We start from the raw sequence: 20,204 nt of genomic DNA on the forward strand, positions 1-20,204 counted from the left end.
GAACTCTGTTTCAACCCTAGGTGAATCACCTAGGAAACCTTAAAAGCAACTCCCCAATGTTCAGGTCACACAGCCCAGACCAAATGCATCAGACTCTCTAGGGACACAGGACCTGGGCATCAGCATTTACAAAAATTCCCCATGTATATCAGATGCCTGAGAACTTCTGCCCTTGGCCTTGCTGCTGTGCTTTCTCCAGCACTTTTCATCAAGAGCTTCATAACTCTCAGCTCTAGTATTGCAGGTCATTGATGGTGTGAGGGTCAGCATCTGTGCTGGATAGCTTTAGTGTCAACTTGACACACCTGGGTTGAGGGAGCCTCAAATGGGGAATTCTTCCATTGGACTGGCCTGTGGCCATGTCTGTGGGGCATTTTCTTGATTGTTGAATGATGTGGGAGGGCCCAGCCCACTGCGGGTGGTGCCACCCCTGGGCAGGTGGGCCTGTGTTGAATGAGAGAGCAAGCTGGACAGGGGCTGGGAAAGCAAACCAGTAAGCAGTGTTCCTCCATGGCCTGTGCTCCAGCTCCTGCCTCCAGGTTCCTGCCCTGAGTTCCTACACTGGGCTCCCTGATGAACTGTGACCCAGGAGATGTAAGATGAAATAAACCCTTTCCTCCCCAAGTTGGTATTGGTCAGAGTGTTTTGTCACAGCAATGAAGAAACAAACTAGGACAGCATCCTTCTGGTCTTGTCAGCTGATGCCCAGATGCTCACTATAGCCAAGTCACAGTGTGTGCATTTTGGGCCAGAAGAGGAAGGGCGGGGAAAAGGGCAGGGCTTAGACTTCTTTGGGCATCTGATTGGCTGGATTGTGTCAGGCGGTTTCCGTAAGCTGCAAAAGTAGCTAGAAAGGAATCAATTTGAAGTTTTTCAGTATCCACAAGAGCAAAGAGGACTGGGACTGGGTACAGGCTGGGAAAATACACACCGGGCCTTTGTTATTGTTAATAGAAAAATAATATATGCATTATTGAGTAAATTCAGAAAAACAGAAGAAAATAATGCACCTTGGTCCTGGGACATTAATTAAGACAAGCACTGTTACCAATTTGATGAATTTCCTTCCACTTTTTTTCTGTTTTCCCCACAGTCTGGATCACACTGTATTTATAATGATGAATTTCACCTTTTCATGGTAAAAGAATGAGAATTTCTCTCACTCTTGTGAGGATTTCTTAAACAGCAGTTTTACTGTCTGCACTTTAATTCTTACTGCATTGCAGTTTAATGCCTCCTCTGCTGCTAGAATTTTTCTCCCCCCTTGCTCAGTTTTTCAGAATTAAAAACAACCCTGAACTAAACTGGTGCCATAGCTCATTTTGGAGTGAGGAAGATTTTCTTTGGGTAGTTTCTTAAGAAATCCTCCGGGTCAAGAAGAGAGCCTTGCTGTGTGGCCAAAGAAACTGTGAGGGTCATTTGGTGTTGACTGAGGTCCGGGAAGCCCCTGTTTGGTCACTTCTAATTCTTGTCTGTCCCCCTGTGCAGATGATGGGGTTGGTCTCTCTAAGCTGGTATGGTGGTGGTGGTGGGGCGGGGGCAAGAATGGGGGTTCCAGCGATCCTCATAAGAAAACAGTCACACCCAGTCACATTGTGACCCTGCCCTACCTTTTGGCATGTTTGTTAGCAGTTGGACATTTTTGTTTTTCTCACTTAATCATGACTAAACGCCTAGGACTTGAGCAAACACTTCTAGGATCATGGAGGTTTGCTGGCTGACTGGGCAGTCTGTGACCCATTATGGTATTTTATTCAGCCTTCAGGTAAGCTCTGTCCTCTTTAGCAGAGGCATTACCATGGTTACCTCCATCCTTTGGGTAGTAAGTGTGGGTGGTATGAAATCCTGCATGCTTAATATGTTTGATATTTTACTTTCAAAATATTCTTTGGGGGAAGTTCAAGTTGGCCTGTTGAATAAAGTAAATAAGGCTTTGTTGTCAATAAGGACTAAGGGCAGGAGCTTTGATAACAGGAAAGTCCCAGACTGGTCAAAAACCCGAAACCAGAGTGAGCAGGTCCTTTCAGCTGCACTTGAGACAAGAAAGGAATGGGAAACCTCTTAGAGAAGGTGGAACGGACTCAGAGCCTAGCTGCTGTTGGAGAAGCCCTAACATAAGGGGCTTGCTGGGATGAAATGGGCCTGTTCAAACCCAGTCTCAGGGAAGTCTACACTTTCAGCTGCCTCCCTGGGAGGAGACAGATATTTCCCCTACATACAGCACCCTTCAGGGGTCTTGGGCATTCCCTGCCTTTCTGAGTGGCATCACACCACAGTTCTCTTTAGGCTGGAAACCTTTGAGTATACACACACATCACAGAGCACACTGAGAACTTTATAAGGGCTGAGTATGTTGGCTTGGGAAGGACAAGGTGGCCAGACATCCTTCTCCGTTTCTGTTGTCGACCTGTGCGCCATTTACGATAAACCTGCTTGTATTCAGCAGTTTATTTAAACTATTTTTATTTCTCATGTGCATGTGTGTAAACGCACCCGAGTGGTGCAGTGCCTGCGGAGGTCAGAAGAAGGCATCACCAGATCCTCTGGAACTGCAGTTATCGACTGTTGTTAGCTGCCATGTGGGTGCTGGGAATTGAACCTGGGTCCTCTGCAAGAGCAGTCAGTGCTCTTAGCCACTGAGCCATCTCTCTAGCCTGTATTCAGCAGTTTTTGAACCCAGAGAATTAAGATAGAAATTTTGTAGTAAACTGCCTTAAATGTTATGCCTCTGGGCTTCATTTTCCTTCCTCCCGCCTTTGCTTGTTCATTTATTTTTCCTTTCCTTCCTCCCTTCCATTCTTTTCATGTAGTGTACAATTTGATGGTATTCCTTCTGGTGTAGTAGGGAGAGTGTGAGGTGAGGTAGAAACCATGCTTTCCTACTCATTAGCAGGATAATCTTGGTTTTGCTGTCCTGCTTTGCTCATTGCTATGAGCTTTCCCAAAGCACAAGACTTTCAGTGCTGAGCCCAGGATAGCCTTGGGCAGGATGGGACAATTAGGTGAAATGTTTGACTTTTTCCATCCTTGGTTTCTTTAGCTGTGATACAGAGATAACAATATCTGCCTCATGGGGTTAGGGATAGGGTTGAGGGTTAGGGTTAGAGCTGGAGAGACCATACAAAAAGGGGCTGGAACTATGTTTGGTGATTTGTGGATTCTCAACAGATGATACTGGTCACAGTGTTAACATTAGTAATTATCTGCACTTCAAAATTTATTTAAAATTTTTTTTACATTTCATATAATCGATCTTAATCAAATTTAGACCCTCTCCCCCATCCCTACCCCACAATACCCCCCTCCCCTACCAGATTTCAGATATTCTATCATCTTATCTGGTCAAGCGTTTGTACCCAGATGTCCCTCGGTGCGAGTTCATTCACTGGAGTCCAGTCAGCCTATCTAGATCACTCTCTTAAAGAAGATCTACTTTCCCTTACTCCACAGTAATCATTTGCTAATAGTGCCTCAATTAGGGTTGGGGCCGGTTGTCCAGTTTCCCCAGTCTATGCTGAATTTTTGTCTGATTGAGTCGGTGTGGGTCTGATTAAGTGATTGTTTCTAATTTAGAGATAAACTGGCATGCTGCCAGCCGAGTCATCTGCACTTTTGAAAGGTCAAAGTGATCTTTTACCATCATCCTTCCTCCCATCAACACTTTGATTTCTAGTGTCTGTCTGTTAAGGAAGTGGAGTCTGTTTTCTTATAAAGTTGGCTTTCTGAAGCTGTGTTCTAAAGAGCTGATTTTGTCTGATTCAAAATATTCTGAATCTTCTTTAGGGAAAGGATATTCTATGCACAGCTCACTCGGAGCCCTTTCTTTATTATCACGTACAGCTTGGTGAATTCCAGGTAATGCATGTTTGGGGACTGTTCTGGACCTTTCTCCACACAGGTGGATTTGATTGGCCCAGACCCCTTGAGGCCACCCTTCTAGAAGCAGGCCTAACCTTGTGCCTTCTGGCTGGCCCTTCTGGCTAGGAAATGGAGTTAGGAACTAGGCAGGCCAATAGGATGGAGGTGAGGTCTATGTGGCCTTGTGGGTTATCAAGAGGGTCAACTGGGAGATTACTATGGGCCTTATTCTAGTCCCTCTGACTGGCCTGAGCAAGAGCCCTGAGCATCTTCTTTCTCCTCGTCCGTCCTTTTCTTCAGCATGGCTTTGGGGGGCTCCATGAGTGGAGGTGGTCAAGTGGAGGCCAGAAGGTCTCCAAAGAGAAAGAAGAGTGAACACACGCATGGGTTCAGTTTCTTGGCTTATGACCATTTCATTACTTTTCCAAGGTACCCGAGATGATTTTTCCATTTGTTAAACATCTGACTTCAGTTTTTAAGTTTTAGTTTTTGCTTAGATATATAAAAAAATCCCATTCTTATTGAATAAAAAAGAATAGTATATCTCTAAATTTGAAGCAATCACTTCAAAATATCTTGGAATATATTTCTAGGACCTTTTCCAATGCATTCTTCAATAGTTGAGATAAAAACTTAAATAATACGTATTAAATATTTATCTTTTTTTGCTTGTGGATGTGTATGGCATGCATGTGTATATGTGTGTGTTCATGTGTGAGGAGTGCATGTGTCTGTGCAGGTGTGTACATGTGTGTGGAAGCGCGAAGTTGACATCAGATGTCTTCTTAAATTGTTCTTCACTTTATTTACTGATCTCTTGCTGAACTTGGAGCTTGCTGATTCCAGCTATTCTAGTGAGCAGCTTGTCCCAGGGGATGTCCTGCCTCTGCCTCCTGAGGGCTTGGATTACAGGCGTGTGCTGCCATGCCTGGCTGAAACTTTCTCTTATCTTCTATGCTTGTTTCACATTTATTTGGGATATTATGAATAGAATAGCATTTCCTTTTTAACTGTGGATTGTGACGTGCTGGAATTTGACTGGGCTGCAGCTTGGAGGAATACAGTAGTTCAAACCTATTCCCAGGGTATGCATCATGCACATGCTTAAGAACAGAAAAATAAATGATGGTCTCTGAGGAGGATCCTAAAATCTTAACTGGGTGCATGTATGAGTGTGTGTGAACTTGTGTGAGTGTGATTCTTGCTGAGTGATGAGGAGCTTTGGGCCTCTCAGACTGGGCACAGGCTGGAGGTTATCACAAGAGCTTAACCAAGAAAGAAAATAGTGAAAAGGTGTTAGTGAATAATTGTAATTGATCCCGCAGACACTAAGAGATATATCTGAGGGCCAGGCCCCGTCTTCCCCTCCAGTCCTTTCCCCTCTCCTCCCCCTTCCCTTCTCTCCCTCCCTCTCTCTTACCTTTTTCTTCCAGTTCTCTTTTCTTTTTGGTGCTGGGGATTGAACCCAGGGCCTCATACTTGATCAGCGTGCTCTCCACCACTGAACTACACCCTTAGCCCTGAGGATAATCTTTAATCATTTTTGTAATCTCACTTATTTGAAATTGAATGTAAACTAACTTTTTTTTTATTATTTTTTTTTATTTTTGGCGTTTTTGAGACAGGATTTCCCTATAGCCCCAGCTGGCCTGGACCTTGCTATGTAGGCCAAACTGGCCTCAAACTCACAGAGATCTGCCTGCCTCTGTATCCCAAGTGCTGGGTCTTTTTTTTTTTTTTTTTTTTTTTTTTTTTTTGGAAAAGGGTCTCCCTGGAGCCCCACCCGGGTTGGAACTCTCACTATGCAGACCAGGCTGGCTTTAGTCTCACAGAGATCCATCTGCCTCTGCCTCCTGAGTACTGGGATTAAAGGTGTGTACCACCATGCATGGCCTATTGGCCTATTGTCAGTTTTCTTTGAGAACAGGGGAATCACTTTAGAACTTTCTCTCTCTCTCTCTCTCTCTCTCTCTCTCTCTCTCTCTCTCTCTCTCTCTCTTTCTCTCTCTCTCATCTTTTTGAGACAGGGTCTCCCCAGCTGACAGCCTGGCCTCAAACAGAGATCCACTTGCCTCTGCCTCCTGAGTGCTGGGATTAAAGGTGTGCACCACCACGCCCAGCAAACCTTCCTTTCTCTATCATATACTGTTTAGTAACTAAATAGACTCAGAGTTTTCCTTGTAATTCAGGTTCAACCTAAGGGGGGGGGGAGAGAGAGGGGAGAGAGAGAGAGAGAGAGAGAGAGAGAGAGAGAATATGAATCATACCCATGCCCACTCACACTAGTTAAATCTAGTGAGTCAGAAAGCAAAAGCAAAAACAACACAGAAGGGCTTGAAGTGGGATGGGATTTAGTGAGGGTGGGGAGGAGGGTAAGAGAGGGTGGAGGGATGAGTGTGACCAGAATATATTATATGCGTGCATACAATTGTTGAAGAATAAATTAATTTTAAGGATAAACTTAAAAAGAAGCAAAACAGTGGGTGTGCCTGACTTCTGAGGACGCTACATCCTTACAATATAGTCTTTGCAGCATTTAATGAGTCTTGACATTTGTTTTGATTTTTTTTTCATAAAACAACTTTTAATTGAATTTTTGTGGATTTCATACACAACATCTTAATTATCTTTATACCTCCTTACTCATCAGCACCCTCCCATAGCCACTTTGTTTTGATTTATTTGTGTTTTATGTGTATGAATGTTTTGCCTGCATGTATGTAAGTGCACCATGTGAGTGTGATGCCTATGGAAGCCAGAGAGGGTGTTGGATCTCCTGGAAATGGAGTTATAGACAGTGTGAGCTACCATGTGGGTGCTGGGAATTGAACCCGAGTCTTCTGTAAGAACAGTCAATGCTCTTAACCACTGAGACATCTCTCCAGTCCCAAGTCTCTACATGCTGACTGGATATCCCAGGCTTGGTCCATCTGGGTATCATTGTTCTGGTTAAGAAAGAGTTTTAGGGATGGGAAATGATTCAGACAGTCCAAGAATTTTGTTCTGATTTTGTCTCCTGTACATGTCAGTAAAGGAGGTCTGCCTGGAATGTGATTAATTCTCCCTGCCACCCCGGGGGACAAATTTTTTGAGAAACAAAGAAAATAACAGATAAGAAAATCAAACTGAGGTGTAAGACAGAGAAAAGATAGACTCCTGGTCCTATCCCTCGACCCGGCTATGCCTGAGTCAACCTTGGCCTCAGATACCCAGTTATATATGCTAATGCCTTATTTGTCGTAAAGTTGTGCAAGTGTGCACTTGTCACTCAAGCAAGTCCTATGCTTGCATTATTCTAGTATGCTTTATTACCCTTCCTGAGATTCAGAAATGTTACGTGCTTTGCTTAGTCTGATAGCTGGAAGGTGGAATGATTCAAAGTGGAGGTTGGCCTATTCTGACTTTACAGCCCACCCTGTTTATACACCAGGTACTGACTCAGTGACTACAGTTCATTGAACTGGCCAGGATCAATGCCCCAAGCAGCATCATGAGGGCAGGCACTGGCTGTCTTGTTTCACTGGGCCATGGAGAAGCCAATGATGTTAGGCATTGTAGGCTGGTGCACCCAGGGTCAGACAGATTAAACTTGTCCTTAGAACACATGTTTTTACATAAGTTATTCTGAGAAATCCCTTTCATTAAGGCTTTCCAACTCTCAGAAACCAGTAATCGGGCTGGACCCAGACCTAGACCCAGCTGGCCTCCAGACTGCTGCTGTGGCAGACAGATTTTGAAAACACACAATTCTGGGGAGATACATTCAACTTTGAGGTACTGAGACTTTCTACATCCACTTCTGAAATCTTAAGAAAAAGAGCAGAATCATTCAAAGGGAAGATGATAGTGTTTTTTAATAGTTCTGTAATAAAACATGCAGGTCAATACTCAATGCACACACAGTAAGAACAATAACAAAAACATTACAAAGCACAGTCTATAAGGGGGCTTTTAGACCGTCACATGTTGGATAGAGAACTGCTCTTTGAAAACACAACTGAGCCTAACTACCTCCAATCTGTCCAGGAACTTTCTGATGTGTGAGTGGGTAGGCTGGGGAGCTCATGGTGCCCATGGGCTTCAACTCAAAGGGATGACCTTCCACTCAGACCCTGAAAACCTTAACAATCTCTGTGCCCTAGATTGCTGATTTCTGCCTCTCCTTTTCTCCTCTCAAATTGATTGATCTGTTCATCCTTTACTCCACTCCGGGCAATGAGTTCCAGGAGCACCCTCTTCAATTTAACCTCAAACCATGGGTGTCCTAGTGGGAAGGACTCTGTGTGTACTGCCCTGGCTCTTGGTGAACATAGCTCCTTACAGCTTAGTGGACCATGAGCTGATGTTTATCCAGACATAGTCTGTGAAGCCTGAAATCCCCTCTGGGTATTCATCAAGCCCTTGGAGGCAGCATTTGGATATACTTTTGGTGTAAGGACTGCCCCCTTCCTCCTTAACAATCCACAATCTCACAGCACCACTGATGTTTCCTTGCTTGGGTGGCTTCAGTGACTGCCCTTATCTCTATTTCCTGGGGAGTCTGTTTTGGCTTCACACTGGGATGGACCTTTGGTGTCCTGGAAGGAGGAGTTCAAGTTCTCCTCAAAAGGGCAGCAATGCAAGCACAGAGAAGGACTAACTTCAGTTTGGCCTGCACATCCAATGTTCCATTAGTGAATGGAGCAGCTGTTAGAATCACAAAACTGTGCCAGGGAAACTGCGCTACTGTCCACTGGCAGTGGCTGTAGCTGTGCAAGTGAAGATGCTCAAGTTAGGCTCACTTATTATTATTGTTGTTGTTATTATTAAAGGACCGAGTTTAAGCTACTTTCTAGGACTTGCTTTGCTTGATTATTATTTTTTAAACAGGCTGCACTTATGCATACTCAGAGTTATGGAGACCTCAAAAGAAAATAAGTAGGATCAGTGAGCTTTTCATGGAATTTGGATTTATGTGGGGCCTTGCAGAATATGATACAGTCAATGTCAAAGAGCATTTTTTCAGATTTTTCTATGGGCAAGGGTGTGGCTAATTCACAGAGGTAGCACACCATTTTGACAGTACATTAAATTCACAGAGATAGCATACCATTTAGATAGTACATTATTCTAACTCTACATAGATAGGATTTATATTATAAAAAACATTTCTTATTCTTCTAGGGAAAATCTCTGATTTTTGATAGAAACAGGACATCCAGTGCAAAGCTTTGGGACGATCTTGTTGGAATTAGCAAATGCTCACAGAAACAGGCAGGCTTGGTTACCTCCATCTGAAAAACACTTGGGTCTAGTAACTTTTTAGATCACTATGTAATAAAACTCAAAAGATAGGTTGAAGAGCATACAGATTTCACCCATCGTTTCTTCTCTAAGTAGTGTTCATTATTAGTCAAATTGGGGGTGGGTAAGGGAAGATAGAATAGCAGAAAATAATGTCTTTTATTTTTTCCTTTAAAAATTCTCTTTGGGGTGTCAAGGACCATCAGTAGTTCATTAAACACAAGGAGGAGGAAGTTTGTATAAATCATCAAAGTGTTAGTGAGTCAAATTACATGCTATCACCAGATTAAAAAGATCATATTAAAAAATAGGGGATTGGAACCTGTGTTACAGATTCTAGTTTATAAGTGATAACTCAGCTGTTTAGAGTTGCCATATTTAGAGAGGGACACATGACCTGGCCAAGATCAACTGACCTCTCTGTAGATGAAATGAGGGAGTTACCAACTTCCAGTTGTGAGTCAAAAGCAATAAGGGATCAAGGTAGAATCTCCTTGTTTTGGGGTGAGCTGTCCTTAGGGAAGGGTTTCTTCTGCACCTGCTGAGGGGTCTTGGCATGTTACACGTAGTCATACTTGGTAGGATGAGATTGTTCCTCATCCTCCGTGCGGGCACCCCCATCATATATCTTCTTGTTTCTGGTGTTGGACCCAAAGCCAGTGCTGGCTTTGAAGCCTCCAGGCTTGTAGGCAACATTTTGGCCAGAGGCATGGTAAGATACGGCTTTGTAGCTGAAAGCAAAAGAAATAGCCCGTGACTACAGATGTCCTTAGTAGGCAGACTGACCTTCCCATTTACTCTAGATTGGCTCAGTGTTATCTCTGATCAGTTCAGTGTCCTTGGAAACATGTTAGTCCTGATCAAACCATGATGGTTGGTTACCATACACTTTGAGACACAATCTGCCTGTGGTAGAGCAGAATTTCTTACTTTTATATTCAACCTCTAAAGTAGAAAGGAGATTTTGAGAGGCGAGGAAGAGGTCTGAAGGACGAGGGAAAGGGTGACTAACATATGTGCCATAAAAGTAAATGGAGAGACTATTTGTGGGGGACAAAGGGGACCAGCAAGAAAGAGGGAGAGGAGATGGGAGAACGTGGGGGGGGTGAGGGAGATAAATAAGGACAAAATATGACATATGTATGAAAAGCTTAGTGAAACCTGTTACTGTGCATACTGACTTAAACAATTGTTGGTTTGTTCTTGTTTTTTGAGGCACTCCTGTCCCCCAGGTTGGCCTCTAACTTGTTGTATAGGTAAGGGTGACTTTGAACTACAGATCTCCTGCCTCTACCTCTAGAGTGCTGGGATTACAAGTGTGCGGTCTCCATGTCTGACTTTTGTTTGTTTTGGGTTCTTACCTCAAAAGCTAATAAAAAAGAGAAAGGTCCCCCACCTCCTCTCTGTATCTAATGCACGCATTTATTAGCGCTTCAAGGAGCTGTTAGTTACTGACTACTGAGTTCATTTTGTTAATTAAAATAAATGTGAGCCAGAAGCAATGTTCAGGGGAACATTATTTTGACAACAAATCATAGAATTTGTGAGCTGGAATGTTCATATGTGTGATTCATCTCTTCTAATTTGCTTGTTTTATGAACAAGTTAACAGAGGCTGCTGTGGGGTGAGTAAGCACCCTCCAAAGCGACCAGTAAATTTCAGGCTCCACTGTGGAGCATGAAGGGGGACTCTGAGGAAATGATCAAATCATAAGGGATTGTGCTTCATAAAAGGGTGCGCCGCTGAAGGGGGCTTTTTCTTGCCCTTCCATCCCTTCTCCCATACGAAGAACAGTGTTCTCCCCTGCCAAGAATGCAGCAATGTGGTTCCATCTAGAGAGCAGAGACTGGGCTCTCACCAGACACTTATCTCCTGGTGCCTTATCTTGGACGTCTCAGCTCTAGAACCAGGACAGATTTTTACTGTTTATAAATTACTCATTTTATGGTATTGTGTTATAGCAGCCCAAGTGCGCTAAGAGGGAGACCCGGGGAACACAAATGACATGCTGGAGTCGCGGGGCCGGTTAGTAGTAAAGCCACCATACAGTCCAGCGCTGCCCCTTCTGGGTCATTGCAGGGTTAAGAGCAGAGTTTCTCAATAGCACTGTTGTTGATAGTTTGGAACAGATGCTTTGCGGTAAGGCAGAGTCCTAGGCATTGTTGGATAGTCACCCTGGCCTATGCTCAAACCACTATCACCTTTCTCACCCCCACCAAAGTTTTAGCAATTAAATATCTTCAGATAACGCCAGGTACCTCCGGGGGATGGTGGTGATGCAGAATCTGTCCCAGCTGAGGAGTGCGGAGTTGAGAAAACACTGGAGCTAGAAGGAACTTAGAGGGATTTTTTTTTTCCCTTTAAAATAGCATCACTCTTAAATCTTCCCAAGAACAAGAAATATTCTTGTTCTATTCTTTAGGTTGTACACAAAAGAGAAAGCTCAATGAAACGTTAGTCAATAAAATTCTTCCATGTATGTGGGTTAATCATTTTGGCTACAAAGCGTACATCACGTGAAACGTCCAGCTGCGTTGGGATGGGAGGACTCACGTGCTTTCATCAGGCGTTAGGCCCCGGCAGGCGATGCACATCATCACACCCCCAATGAGTGTGAGGCCTCCAGCAACCCAGCCCACGAACAGAGCCGCACCAAACGTGTACCTGAGAGGAGAGATGTGGCATGAATTCAGTTGGCTCTGCTCTCTAGGTTCTTCCCGATGCCCCCATCATACTCAGGCCCCTTGTTTCCTTTGTCCTGTCCGTCCCGTAGCCCCCCCCATCAGAGAGAACCTGGGTTTAAAGTTGAGAGATATGGAATTGGTCTCAAGTTATTGTTTCTGAAGGAATTTTAGTGTTTTGAGTTTTCACTATAGACTTTATCTCAGGTTATTTAGATGTTCACTCTTTCCTAAGGGCCCATGTGTTAAAGGTTTAGTATCACCTGGTGTTATTGAGAGATGGTGGGACCTTTGAGAATGGAGGCCTAAAGGAGACCCTTAGGTCATTAACAACGTACCCTCAAAGGGGATTGTGGGACTCTGCCCCTCTCTCTTCCCCTTTTGCTTCTTGGCTATAGCGTGAGCAGTTCGCTCTGCTTCATGTTCTTTGCCATTGCAATCAAGCACCCCCACCACAGGATCTACCCAGTTTTGGATTAGAATCTCCCAAAGTATAAAACAAAACAAACTTAAAAAAAATAAACTTAACGGGCTGGAGAGATGGCTCAGTGGTTAAGAGTACTGACTGCTGTTGCAGGGACCCAGGTTCAATTCCCAGCAACCACGTGGTGGCTAACAACCATTAACAACTCCAGTTGTAGGGGATCTGATGCCTTCTTCTGACCTCCTCAGGCATTGTGCAACATGGGTACACTTACACACATATGAGCAATACACTCATACACATAAAATAAAAATGATAAATATAAAAAATAAACTTATCTCAGGAATTTCATTACAGTAACTGGAAGCCAGAGTAATGCACTTTATGACCATTCATACCAGTAGGAATATTTCCTTTAGAAATAAATAGTTCAAGTGCTCATTTATCCGTCCATTGTTTATTTTTTGTTCAGGAAGCATTTGCTGATTTCTTCCTATGTACCTATCACTGCCTGGGTACTGAGACATAATAGATGTAAACAAGATACACGGAGTGGCTACCCTCGTGATGGCTCTTGTTCCAGTCCACTCTAGAGTTCCAATCTGGGGTGTTCTGACTCCAAAGCTGGTGCCTTTCCCAGCAAGGGCTGCCTTTACTGGGACTCAATTACAGCAGAATAAGATTGAGGAGAAAATTTTCTGAGAATCATCGATTTATCATTATTTATATATACTTGTGAGCCTAAATGGACATTTTTGGATATTTTATTTGGATATTCCTAAATCTCCAGTGTCCCAAGCCTGGTAGGATGTCAGTGGGGATCCCAAGGCTAGCTAGTAAGTTGACTTCTGTCTCCACAAGGGCCAGTAGAAAAGGAGCACCTGGAATGGTGGCTGCTCCTGTACAGGGCTCCCTCTGTGTTCCTCCCAGATCTGGGGGCTGTCTAGAGAGCTTGTGAATTACTAATGTGTCTAAACTCTAGTAACCTGAGCAAAGAACATTATACCAACAGTAGGAAAACAGCAATACATATGCGGACCTCTGAAACGTAAGAAAATACGGAACTTCATTCCACAACTGGTCATAGTACAGAGAATAAGTGTGAGGTGGCCAGCCCTAAGTGATATCCTACAATACAACTACTACACCTAAGGCTTAAGGACCATCACAGGAGAAGGGGCGGAAAGATTGTAAAAGCTAGAGGGACAAGACAGCTGCTGCTAATTAATGCATTCTAGACACATAGGGAAGCTGTACCCACGAACCCCCCCCCCCCCCCGACAAGAGCTGCATAATGCAAAAACAGTTGACATGCCAAGATGGATGGGGGGAAACTTCACCAGATCCCATCTCAACATGAAGAACTACAGGCTGAGTTTTCTCTAAGGACTAGCTCCCTGAGAGGTTTTCTAATCCCAAGTGGGCAGCCCTAAACACATGTACACTGAACTATGGGAACCACTAAATGGACTCAGGGTATTATATATGTATATTTATAAATGTATGTATGTGTATGTAACAAGAAATTGTGAGGGAGTGGGGGGCATGGGAGGTCTTGGAGGGGGAGTGGGAGGAGTGGAAATGATACAAGTACAATACATATGTATAATATTATCAAAAATAAAATATATTAAAAAGAAAATATGGAACTTCAGATGTGCTGAAAAAGAACACACGTTTTAGCATGATTAAAATAAATAATGTAAGATTTCAGATGAAGAGTTATGTGAAGGGCAAAACTAGTACACTGAGCTCATCCTTTGAAAAAGTTCTGGAAGAAAATTAAGGTGTTTCTTTCAATCAGGAAAAAGATGGGTATTTGAATTGAAAGCTTCTGCTTGGGAATAAAAACTCCCTTCACACCCACTTGTCCTGCCCTCGTGGCTGGGACCGAACAGAAGACTCAGCCCCATGGCTCTTCTTCCTGGTGGGCCCTGGTGACTTTCCTGGAGGCAGTTCTGGTTGCTCTACTGTGACATAGGCAAAGAGTCTCATCCTTGATACTTACTCTATATAATCTATGTATCTATGGATGGTTAAAGACTGCATAATGCTAATGATGTAACAATAATTGTTACCATTTGATGAGTCCTTACTGATACTGTGGTAAGCATTTTTTAAAACCTCTATGTCAGTTTATTCTCTCAGTGGCCACAAATAGGATTTATCATTCTCATATTGATGAAGAGACTGAAGGGCAGCAAGGTTAAGTAACTTCTTCAGAGACTTGGAAAGGCTAGAGAACTGTGAAGATTTAAATTCAGGCCATTCTTCCTTCAGAGCCCTTACTGCTAAACATTAAACTCTACTAGTTTCTCTTCATGGGAACAAGGTTCTCCTCAACCTAGACACCCTGGGTCTAGGTTAGCAAATGCAAATGCTTACCTGGGGGAAGGCAAGAACCAAAAATGAGGAAAGTGATTTGGACGTGAGAGACTTCGTTTTCTTGACTGTAATGTGTGTGGGAACCCTGTAAGCATGATGGTAGCTGGTCTCAGAGTTGGGCCAGTTGAGAATGTGTGGAAAGCTGGGCAGCTGCCTCTCAGCTGTGGGAGGCTGCTTACGAGCATGAAGGCCGGTGGCTGTGCTGTGGTCTTTATCACAAAGCAGCTGGGAAACAGGTGTGTGGGATCTTCTCGTACAGGCACCGAAGGTGCTCTGCCGTCTCCATCACTTTGTATCTGTTTCGTAGCTGGTTAATCCTTTGCTATTACCTGCTGCTCCCGGTGACTCCTCCTGGGGTTTGGCTCAGCACCTGGTGCCCCTTTGTTCATGTTGATAGAATGAATGGCAAGGAAGGACGCTAGCCTGGCTCTTCCGTTTGTTATCCACAGTGCACAGCTCCCCTCAGGCAGAGCCTGGGCACCCCTGAGATGACACTCATGCTTGACATCCACTTCCTGTCCCACCTTCCTTACTCCCCAGCTACTCTCTCTGTCCTTAATAAGCTCCTCTCAGGATCTGCTTCTGAGGAACATAATCTGTGACACATCTGGTTTTCAAAGTCGGTGAGTAAATTATATTACAAAATGAAATGTTCAGGCTAATTCCAAGTGCCTGGGGCTATGTGTGGTGAGGGCAGGCATCTTGTCTTTGCACCCAGGGCTCCACCCATGTTACATGATACAGCAATGGCAGTGAGAGAAATGTGAAGGGAAGGACGCTAAGACTGAAAAAAATGGCATCAAATGAGCTGCAGGTCTTTTTTTGGCAGCTGCACTGTCTTGTAAGGAGTTTACACAGGAAAAAAAATGAGAAGAGAGAGAGGAGAGAAAAGACAGCTGCCCACCCATGAAGAGAGAGGTCAAGGAATTCTTTCAGAATCTATTCTTAATTCCAGGACTGGAGTTGCCTGCTCAAGGGACAGAAGCACTTGGGAGTTGGGGTGAAAGGGTAGTGATAGGCATTGGTTCTGAGTACAAGGCGTGGTGAGTGACTTCTCTGGATAAGGACAGCAACATCATACACCCACACAATTTGGACTCTGTGGCCTCTTATAAGTAAGGTGATGATCATTCACTTTGCTTTGCCCATGATGGAAGCATTTTTCAGGATGTGGGATTTCTAGAAAGTTCCATGCAAGCAGGAATGAGCTGACCAGCCTACATCCAGGTTGCCCTTATAATCTCAAGAAACTATTAGAAAGCCATGGAAAAGGATAGAGACAAGTTATAGGCATCACTTTTCCCCCTCATACTGGAAACAAAGCAGGAACATGAACTGGGACTGGATTTCCGGAGAGGCAGAGCATGATGGATTTAGCTCTTCCTCATACCCTGCCTGCACCTCATCCTGAGTGGCTACAGAAATACCACATACACACAGAGAGGACTGGTCACTTTGTATAACATTTACAACACTCTCCCAGAATAATATCTTTTTCCTTTGTAATTTTGCTGGTACTTATTGGTATGAGATACATCCATATGAAGTTGGGCCAGATGATATGGGTGTTGATGTTGCTTTTCCATTAAAAATGTACTGCTCTTCTTTGGGTATCAAATTACAGTGAGAGTTCATCTCTGTCTGCTGGATCTCCATGGGGAATGGGGACTTTGCCTGGATCTCCAGCACTCTGATTGCTGCCTGGCCCACAGCAGGTGTTCAACACATTTGCAGAATGAATGAATTAATGAATGGGAGGAAAAGTCAGCTGTATACAAAAGCAACATCATATTTTTTAAAGCTGTGTTCCACCTTGCTCATTTCTATTCAAGCTTTTACCTGTTCCTGCCAAGCTCCCATTATGGACTGTGGCTAGAAGTTGATGCTCATTTACATCTTGGGTTAATAGTGCCTGTTGCATGGCCACCACAATGGGGGCTTGTGTGAGAATGTTAGATAAATACTGAGAACTGTCACTGTATTTCAATGAGAATGTCGGATCAGCTTCAAGTCATATCAGCAAGGATATTTTGTGGAAATGAAGTTTATGAATATACAGATCATCGCTGATTTATGATATGGCATGGTTGCCTATGATAATTTTTTGCTATTTCAGGCACTGACAGTCACATTAGGCACACACGTCTAATCGTATTCTTACAGTAGTCACCATGGCACACTGAGAAGTGGGCTGGGAGGTTACCTGGTCTGAACAGTCTGCACCATCCCACCCATGCTGCTGTACATGTTAGCTGTAGACATCCAGAAGTTAGTAACCAGCATGTTGGCAAACACAGACACGCCAATGATCCCACAAATTCCTGTGGGCAAAGAACAAGAAAGTCCAGGATCAGCTGAAGGGATCACAATGTTTCTGACATGGTTTATGTTTACATTTTTTGATTTATCTATTTATTTTACATATATGAGTGTTTTGCCTGCATATATCTAAGTACACTCTTATGCCTGCACAGACCAGAAGAGGGTGTCAGATCCCTTGGAACTGGAGTTATAAATGGTTGTGAGCTACTATGTGAGTGCTGGGAACCAAATCCAGCTCTCTGCAACAAGTGCTCTTAACCACCCATCCATCTCTCCAGACCCACGTTTGTGTTTAAATGAGTTTACATGAGCAGACTTCAGATTCTATTCCCTCCCTGTAATAGACTGGCCAATCTAGCCATTGATGATTGACTTTCCACTGTATACTAGACAATAGGTGAGGTGCTTTTCTCTTATTTCTCTAATTCTGGAAGGATTCATGTGTGTGTGCAGAAAGATTTTTCCGTGCATCTTGGGATCAAGGGTAAATAATTCAAGTATTTTGGGTCTGATCTTTGGTTGCTGTCAAGAGCTTTTCTCATAAATCACTTTCTAGAGTCTCATGAAGAAAGTCCCTTTTAGGGATCCAGTCAAATGACTGCCTTAAGGTTGACCCTTTTATCATGTGGTGTGCGTGGAGCCTCGGGGGGGGGGTCCCTAGCACTCATTATAGTTCTATGGAGTGCAGTGAGGCCTCCACATACAGATACTGAACCCCACTGTGAAACACTCTGAGCTGTATTCAACACTGGGGAGAGGCTACTTTCCCTCTACCAGAGTCCTTTGCTTGAATATTTCAGGACCATGCTTGATTGTGGGAATCCATGTTTACCTGAGATGATGAACAGGATCCCAGACGTCAGTGTCATCTTGGCCTTGGCAGAGTCCTCCATGCTACCGATGCGAATGCATTTCAGGGCGAAGATGGACACTAAGATACCGAAGACACCCAGAACAATGCCCACAATCATGAGGGCTCGCACTGCCTGAAGCATGGCTGTGGGACAAGGGGCACAACACAAGCAGACAAGTTGATTAGGTTCTGTGGTAGTAAAGCACACAACCACAATTAACCAGTATCAAGCCTTTGAGAAACAGCAAGTCCATAAACTATGAACTTTGACATTGTAAAAAGATGTGGAACTGTGGGAAATGTAAAACACAACACTTGTACTTAATCCTCTGAGTGATGAAGGATGTACATACAGATGTCCACAGAATGAGGCAATTGTGGATGGTTGCAGTTGAGAGAGCCCTTGAAAAATTTATCCTTATTTCAAAAGTTGACAATTTGGGGTTCATAAAAGGAACATCCTTTGTCTAAAATAATCATCAAATTATTTATTGAGGGACTGGAGAGATAGCTTAGTGATTAAGCGCCCTGGCTGCTTTTGCAGAGGATCTGGGTTCAGTTCCTAACACCTACATGGCAGCTCACAATTGTCCGTAACTCCAGTTCCAGGGGATCCGATGCTCTCTTCTGGTCTGTGTGGGCATTGCATGACACAGGTGTACTTAAATACATGCAGGCAAAACACTCATACACATAAAATAATAATTAAATCAATTAAAAATTATCGAGCTGACAGTAAGCCCAAATATCTCCCTGCTCTTGTCTTTCTATATGAATGGAAAGTCCACACAGCATGTACACTTTAAGGAGACCCAGTGTGGCATAATGAAATCAGAGCACCAAGAATATCCCAACAGTACTCTATTTTTGCTCCTTTTCAAAAGCAACTATCAAGATCAAGATAAGCCATGGGTTTCAGATGTCCATAAAAGATGAGTATATTAACATTAGGCCTTTCAACATGAGCACAGTTTATCAATAGTCCCCTTTCTAGGAACTGATTGTAGTTATAGGTGGTATTGGATCCTGCTGTGGTGACCTTACCTTCAGATACATCCAACATAGTTTCTGGTGCATCATTAAAGTACAATGACTCATCTTAATAGTTGTTCCCGAGACCCCAGCAACTGAGTATGGGATGACAATAGTGAACAGCTGGTGTCCAAATGTTGAAAGATACTTGTCAAGCATGCTCACTGTAGGTGTGATGAATTTCATAAGGAAGATAGATGAGCCCTTGGTGTCTTCTAGTGGGTAAGTCCCCTAGAGTGGGTCAGTCTTGTAGAGTCCAGCTGCAGAGCCATGTAAACAGATGCTGTACGGGACACTGGTTTTTAAATCCTTCTACCATACTCCCCTTTCTTCTCTTAAGCACACGAATCCTGATGCCGTGTCTTCTTTTCTTTTTTAAAAAATTCTATTATTTATTTATATTTTATGTATATGAGTGTATTGTCTGCATGTGTGCAAGTGCACCCACGTTGTGCAATGCTCATGGAAGTCAGGAGAGGGTGTTGGATCTCCTGAAACTGGAGTTATGGATGGTTGTTAGCTACCATGTGAGTGCTGGGATTCAAATTGGGTTCTTCTGCAAGAGCGGCTGGTGTTCTTAACTGCTGAGCCGTCTCTCCAGCCCCCTGATGCCATGTATTATATTCATGTCTAAAGAAATATTTTAATTTTCAATCTTTCATCAATTGTTGCTCTTGCAAAATACAAAAATCACTGGTGTGTGTGTGTGTGTAACACAAATATCAAATTGTTATAAAAGTTTAGAAAACTTTTTCCCCTTAATTTTTATAGCTGAATTGTTCAGATGGATAACAGTTTGTGGAACAGCATGATCCACAGGCCCACTTGGGTAGGATACTGACCCAAATCCTTCAGGCTAGTGTCCTGTCCCTTGACCATAGTTAATCCAGCATGGACATCTCCAACTGGCAGATGAGACCCTCATGTAAGATGTTTGTACTTTGCACACAAAGGATATCAGGTCAGTCTCTCTCAAGTGTTGTAATACATGGTCCTGGGAATCTAAGCCTTCCATCAGGTGGAGAAATGACCCTTAATGACAAACAGATGGAACTCAGAGGTACAGAGTTCTGACAGGATTCAAGTTCTGGATTCCAGCTACTTATGAGGTCCAAATGTCTTCTTTCCTTGGAATCTAGGAGTTATCCTAACATATGTAGTTTTAGATCCTCTTAGGCTGGAGAAGATTGTTCAGTGATTAAGAACAGAAACTGCTCTTCCAGAAGGCCTGAGAGCAGTTCCCAGCTCCCACGTGCAGCAGCTTGTAATTGACTCCAGCTCCAGGGGAGCCGATGCTTCTGGTCTCCATGGACGCCTGTCTGTCTTTCTCTCTCTCTCTCTCTCTCTCTCTCTCTCTCTCTCTCTC

General features: G+C 43.6%; 1 protein-coding gene across 2 annotated transcripts in view; it reads right to left on the reverse strand.

Annotated features, from left to right (window-relative positions):
* Positions 1-9,680: 9,680 nt before the first annotated feature.
* The window catches only part of Cldn18 (claudin 18), a 28,776-nt gene continuing 18,252 nt past the window's right edge, over positions 9,681-20,204 (reverse strand). The window contains exons 2-5 of one of the 2 annotated variants that reach the window (XM_008837442.1): positions 17,786-17,950; positions 16,835-16,952; positions 11,695-11,805; positions 9,681-9,872 (exon numbers count right to left, since the gene is read on the reverse strand). In XM_008837442.1, the coding sequence (XP_008835664.1) occupies positions 9,701-9,872; positions 11,695-11,805; positions 16,835-16,952; positions 17,786-17,950 (566 nt within the window). In that variant the 3' untranslated portion in view covers positions 9,681-9,700. The remainder of the gene's footprint in view (positions 9,873-11,694; positions 11,806-16,834; positions 16,953-17,785; positions 17,951-20,204) is intronic. The other variant, XM_008837443.2, reaches the window with a different exon arrangement.

This window comes from Nannospalax galili, unplaced genomic scaffold (genome assembly GCF_000622305.1).
Source record: "Nannospalax galili isolate Female #2095 unplaced genomic scaffold, S.galili_v1.0 scaffold1458, whole genome shotgun sequence".
Classification (NCBI taxonomy): Eukaryota; Metazoa; Chordata; class Mammalia; order Rodentia; family Spalacidae; genus Nannospalax; species Nannospalax galili.